The following is a 6,665-nucleotide window of genomic DNA, read 5'->3' as shown; positions in this document are numbered from 1 at the left end:
CTTGGATTTATCTCATTTTACTATCTCTTATAATGCACACCACGGATGCCACATACCAATATTTGTTCCTACAGGGGTCCATCAATAAGGATGGGTAGGTACATAAGTGTCCATACATACCTGACCAATTTAGCCATAGTGTGCCTGGCACCTGGAGACCAACTTTCTAACCTTCAAACTACACATGGACTGGTTGTTTTATGATGCTTCATTTTTAATAAATCCAATATCCCCTTCAGCAATTTAATTTTGGCCCCCTTTTAAGACCATTAAAAGAAAAACATTAGCAACAAAAGAAAGTGTGTTTTATTTGAAGTTGAAATCAAGATGCATCTCTACTCCCAAAGTGGATTTTAAGTAAAACAGTGTACAACGTCTGTAATAAAAGGATATATATTTGATACATCATCTTTATCATAGTTGAATCTTCTGAATAAATCTGTATTGAACAAAGAAAAAAAAAAGGATAAAAAGGTACGTACACGTCTTTACTGCAGCTTCAGGAATGTAAAGAGCTAAATAGTATTTTTTTTATTCCGTTTTATTTTGCTATAAAACTAAACTGTCTGTGGAGTCTTTTTTCCTTTTCATTTATTATTATTGTCCTGTTTTAATTCAGTAGTTTAACAAGAATTAGAAAAGATGTCGCTCTGTTCAGTGTTTCAGACAAAGTAGAAAGGGTGAAGACATAAATAAGGCTTTAATTTTGGCAAATTTTAATTACAATGCCTTCCACTACTTTCTCAATGGAGAAATCCCTTGTTGGCTTCATCCTGCGAAGAAAAACAAACAATTTGTCAGTATTAAATCGCAAAAAACTCTATAAATAATAAATACAATGAAAAAAAAGCATTCATAAGCGACTGAATCATACTCACCTGCTCCTGGCGTAATCCCTGCACGTCCCTGGTTCCCCGGCAGCTTCTTCCTGTATTGAGCGGTCACATGTTACCGCTCATTACAGTAATGAATATGGACCCAACTCCACTCCCATAGGGGTGGAGCCGCATATTCACTACTGTAATGAGCGGTACCATGTGACCGCTCAATACAGGAAGAAGCTGCCGGTGCCGGGGAACCAGGGACACCGCGCCAGGAGCAGGTGAGTATAACGCAGTGCGCGATATTCACCTGCTCCCCGTTCCACCGCAGCCGCGTCTTCCCCGTCCTCTGCACTGACGCTCAGGTCAGAGGGCGCGATGACGCGATTAGTGTGCGCGCAGCCCTCTTCCTGAACAGTCAGTGCAGGGGACGGGGAGAAGATGCAGCGGCGTTGGAACGGGGAGCAGGTGAGTATAGCAAGAGTCGGGGGACTGAGCGACGAGAGGCGAGTATGTGATTTTTTTTTATCGCAGCAACTGCATATGGGGCAAATGTCTACATGGAGCCTCTTATGGGGCATAATCAATGTTTGTGCAGCTTTATATGGGGCAAATGTCTACATGGATCATCTTATAGGGCATAATCAATGTTTGTGCAGCATTATATGGGGCAAATGTCTGTATGGAGCATCTAATGGGGCCATAATCCGCATTTGTGCAGCATTATATGGCGCATATTTTAATATGGAGCATCTTATGGGGCCCATCAGAACTGTATGGAGCATTATATGGGGCTCCTGATTCAATATGGATATTCAAAAACACTTAACCTACTGATGTCTCAATTAATTTTACTATTATTGGTATCTATTTGTATTTTTGACATATACCGGTAGCTGCTGCATTTCCCACCCTAGGCCTATACTCGAGTCATTAAGTTTTCCCAGTTTTTTGTGGCAAAATTAGGGGTCTCGGCTTATACTCGGGTCGGCTTATACTCGAGTATATACGGTATTTATTATCCACTCAAACCAGAAAACTCTACGGTCACAATTCATCACTAGATCTTTTTATTTTCCTGGATTAAAATTAGTTAGAATAGTGAGATATAGGTTTGCTTCTTATTCTTTATTTAATTTGCACCTTTTTTTACATTACTTTTACTTGGTTTAAACTTTTTTTTTTAAAGCATTTTCTAGTCGTTTTTCCTATCCAGATGTTTTAACCTATAAATCCTTTGCGACTTTGAAACCTTTTTTGGCACAATTCTGCTTCGACATCCTAAGTGGAGTCTAAGAACGGTCTCATTTTATTTTGCGCAGTTCATGATTATTGTGTGACATTTTAAATTTGTTTTAACTAAAAAGCAGAAAGTAAAAAAATGTCATCTAAGTAAAAAATGGATAGGGGTTATTAGAAATGAATTGCAAAGGGCTGCGGAATATGTTGGCCCTATATAAAGATTATTTTAAAAAAAACAAAAAACGCATCTTTAATTTTGTGCAAAGATCAACAACCAACGTGCACCATTTTGAAAAATTTGGAGTCAAAACAGCAAAGAACACAACACAAAAAAGGAAAAAAAAGTAACTTAAGCAGAATTCATGAATTGGAGACTGTCTTGTACAAATGTCCTGCCCTTGGTAAACAATGAGTATATTAAAAATACGTCAGTCTGGTCTACTGGAATTCATCTGGGTCCCAGGGTCCACATGCAACCAACAATGCTGAACCATTTGTCTACATACACATGCTTGTCTGCATCTAGTAACTACATTTTGTATTTTCCATGTAGAAGGAAAGGGTAACCATTAATGGTGCACTTTATGGGCTTCTCTGTGAAACCAAAATGTAGGGGTTATCCAGACCCCTTTGTGGTACTCCAGAAGGGAGCAAATAAGGTGCCGAGGTGGACACGGATTGTAGCTTATGGGAGTAGTTGGCTGTTTAGCAAATCATATTACCAACAATAGAGATTAAAATAGAATCTGAAATACCGACGTCAGAGAAGGAAACCCAAAATCTTGTGATAGATGGGAAATTTTGACCCCCTTAAAAAGGTTTATTGTGTCCCTTGGGACTGGTTCACTTCCCCCAGTGTGGTCCTGGAACCAGAAAAGACTGCACATTCCCAGTCTATAGGTCCAATATAACATTGTGATCTTTGGGAATTAGGTCAGATCCAATCTGAGCATGGAATACAGTCGACCAATACAGTCATGCCGTACTAGGTCTCCCTCAATTCAGCTTTCCCCGAGATTCTTATTTTGTAAATATTAGAAAAGTTTTTTGTTATTTTTTTCATGTTTTTTGTTCTTTTGCCCTCAGAGACAGGGCCATAGGACGTGCTTGGTACAGTAACTTTGCCCATTTCCTTGAGTGCCCGAGTTACCTATTATCTGAACGTTTTCTCGTCCCTTTGTGAGCTGCTGGTTTACTGCCTGAAGACACTGCTGTAGTTGCGTCACTGTCTGACTTAAACTGGAGGAGATTTTCTCTTTCTTCTGCTGTTCACCCTGGAGAAAAAACACAGGTATGTTAAGCTCACATGTACAAGTACCGTGTATACTTGAATATAAGCCGAGAATTTCAGCCCATTTTTTTAGGCTGAAATTGCCCCTCTCGGCTTATACTCGAGTCATTCCCAGGGGTCGGCAGGGAAGGGGGAGCGGCAGCTGTCTAATAATGCTCACCTGCACCTGGCGCGGTCCCTGGTTCTCCGGGCGCTGACAGCTTCTTCCTGTATTGAGCGGTCACATGGTACCGCTCATTACAGTAATGAATATGGACCGGACTCCACTCCCATAGGGGTGGAGCCGCATATTCATTACTGTAATGAGTGGTACCAGATGACGGCTCAATACAGGAAGAAGCGGTCAGTGCCCGGAGAACCAGGGACCTGCAGGGACCGCGCCAGGAGCAGGTGAGTATAACGGGGCAGTGCGCGATATTCACCTGTCCCACCGTCGGCGCCGCTCCGTCTTCCGCGTCCTCTGCAGTGACGCTCAGGTCAGAGGGCGCGATGACGCGATTATTGTGCGCGCCGCCCTCTGCCTGAACAGTCAGTGCAGAGGACGCGGAAGACACAGCGGTGCCGACGGTGGAACCGGAAAGGTGAGTATAGCAAGTGCCGGGGTCCTGAGCGACGAGAGGCGAGTATGTGATTCATTTTTTTTTTTATCGCAGCAACAGCATATGGGGCAAATATCTCTATGGAGCATCTTATGGGGCCCTGTGCAGCGTTATATGGGGCAAATATTTCTATGGAGCATCTTATTGGGCCATGTGCAGCATTATATGGGGGCAACCATCTCTATGGAGCATCTTATGAGGCCGTGTGCAGCATTATATGGGGGCAAATATCTCTATGGAGCATCTTATGGGGCCATGTGCAGCATTATATGGGGACAAATATCTCTATGGAGCATCTTATGGGGTCATAATCAGCATTTGTGCAGCATTATATGGGGCAAATGTGTCTATAGAGCATCTTAAGGGGCCATAATCAGCATTTGTGCAGCATTATATGGGGCAAATGTCTCTATGGAGCATCTTATGGTGCCATAATCAGAATTTGTGCAGCATTATATGGGGCAAATGTCTTTATGGAGCATCTTATGGGGTCATAATCAGCATTTGTTCAGCATTATATGGTGCAAATGTGTCTATGGAGCATCTTATGGGGCCATGTGCAGCGTTATATGGGGCAAATATTTCTATGGAGAATCTTATGGGGCCATGTGCAGCATTATATGGGGGCAAATATCTCTATGGAGCATCTTATGGGGCCATAATCAGCATTTGTGCAGCACTATAAGGGGCAAATGTCTCTATGGAGCATCTTATGGGGCCATAATCAGCATTTGTGCAGCATTATATGGGGCATATTTTAATATGGAGCATCTTATGGGGCCCATCATAAACTGTATGGAGCCTTATATGGGGCGTATTTTGTATAAAGCATTATATGGGGCCCATCATGAACTGTATGGGGCTCCTGATTCAATATGGATATTGAAAAACACAACCTACTGATGTCTCAATTAATTTTACTATTATTGGTACCTATTTTTATTTTTGACATTTACCGGTAGCTGCTGCATTTTCCACCCTAGGCTTATACTCGAGTCATTAAGTTTTCCCAGTTTTTTGTGGCAAAATTAGGGGTCTCGGCTTACACTCGGGTCAGCTTAGACTCGAGTATATACGGTATATAATATTTCCTTCCCCCAGCCTGAGCTGCCACTATTTTGACACCCACTTACCATTTCTGGACAGATATCGCTATTCTCTATGACATTAGAGTCACCAGTGCCTTTTAGTATTTCTAGCTGAATGAAATCTAGAGATTTCTGAGCCTGGAGAAATAAAAACAAAACACTAAGTCAACAAAAATAAAATGCAGAAAAATCTATCCACATTGAAACATGCAAAAACAAAAAAAATGTAAAATGTGTATTAAGTGGGGTCTTCCAAGCCCAATATACCACCAATACCCAGATACTTTTCATGTGCAATGATGCTGCCTACCTCGTGCAAATCACTTGCCACTTTCTGCCTTTCGCTCTGTTCCCCTTCCAGTTTCTGCAATGTTTCATTCAGTTGACTCTTCAGCTATTGATGGTGGAAGAAAAAAAGAGCATTAAAATATCAGATACTGGAAGAAGGAGCAAGAATAGTGATGAGCGAGTATACTCGTTGCTTGGGGCTTTCCCGAGCACGCTCGGGTGGTCTCTGAGTATTTGTAACTGCTCGGAGATTAAGTTTTCGTTGCCGCAGCTGCATGATTTACAGCTGCTAGCCAGTCTGAGTACATGTGAGGAATGCCTGTTTGTTAGGGAATTCTCAAATGTATTCAGTCCAGCAGCTGTAAATCATGCAGCTGAGGCAGCGAAAACTAAATCTCCGAGCACTTACAAATACTTGGAGGTTACCTGAGCGTGCTCAGGGAAAACCTGAGCAACGAGTATACTCGCTCATCACTAAACAAGAACCATGAGGATAAAAAGAACAACGGAGTAGGATTCATGTCACACAGTGCAGACCCGGACCGCTGAGTAGTCGCTGGCAGACAGAAAGCAATGCTGCAATTATAGAGACCCTCCAAATAATCAGCGCACAATAAGCCAAGGCATTTACTTAATAGTTTAAAAAGGGGCTACTCCCATCTTATACATTTGCCTTATCCACAACATATGCCATAAATACGTAGTTGATACAGGTCCCACAAATGGGATCTTCATCTATGTTGAGAACGGTGCCCTGATGCCCGCTGCGAGTCACGACTATGGAAATTCGAACCACTTATCCGCAGACAGACAGCACAGTGCCCTATTCTGCAGATAAATGGAGATCCCATTGGTGCAGCATCATTGTCCACCCTCCATTTACATCATCCTCCAACCATGGACTTTGTAGACGGGAGGAATAGGGGATACTGGGGAGATATGGATACCTGTTCCAGATATCAGTAGAGTTAGCTTTCACCACCTATTTCAGACCAGAAAATCCTTTTATTTTCACAGTCAAAACCACCTTCATGGTTTTTTTTTTTGTTTTTTTTTAACAAGGACCCTGTACTAAAAAAGTGGGGTGCTCCATACTTTACCAAGAGCAATGGGTAAGGCATGGGAAAGCCAGAACACAGCGACCAGAAAATGGAAAGCTACAGCAATGTAGAAAACTTTTTTTTTTGCCTGGCAGGTTTCTAAAAATGACTGATGTAAACCAAGACACTGCTCCTATAAATGAGATGTAGCAGTGGGTTGAGGCATTCCTAGTGCTCAGCAGCCACCTTGTAGAGCAAAACCAGCATAATGCATGCAGCGCAGAGTATGGGGCTGT

The 6,665-nt window shown here is 42.2% G+C and overlaps 1 protein-coding gene across 11 annotated transcripts in view; it reads right to left on the bottom strand.

Annotated features, from left to right (window-relative positions):
• Positions 1 to 288: 288 nt before the first annotated feature.
• KTN1 (kinectin 1) overlaps positions 289 to 6,665 on the bottom strand; it is a 158,019-nt gene continuing 151,642 nt past the window's right edge. For 10 of the 11 annotated variants that reach the window (XM_077264547.1, XM_077264599.1, XM_077264609.1 and 7 more), the window contains 4 exons: positions 5,352 to 5,435; positions 5,087 to 5,179; positions 3,214 to 3,337; positions 289 to 773 (listed from right to left, as the gene is read on the bottom strand). In XM_077264547.1, the coding sequence (XP_077120662.1) occupies positions 769 to 773; positions 3,214 to 3,337; positions 5,087 to 5,179; positions 5,352 to 5,435 (306 nt within the window). In that variant the 3' untranslated portion in view covers positions 289 to 768. The remainder of the gene's footprint in view (positions 774 to 3,213; positions 3,338 to 5,086; positions 5,180 to 5,351; positions 5,436 to 6,665) is intronic. The other variant, XM_077264637.1, reaches the window with a different exon arrangement.

The sequence above is a fragment of the Ranitomeya variabilis genome, chromosome 1 (genome assembly GCF_051348905.1).
Source record: "Ranitomeya variabilis isolate aRanVar5 chromosome 1, aRanVar5.hap1, whole genome shotgun sequence".
Classification (NCBI taxonomy): domain Eukaryota; kingdom Metazoa; phylum Chordata; class Amphibia; order Anura; family Dendrobatidae; genus Ranitomeya; species Ranitomeya variabilis.
Note: the sequence above shows the minus strand (reverse complement) of the source record. Positions and strands in the feature narration are given on the sequence as shown.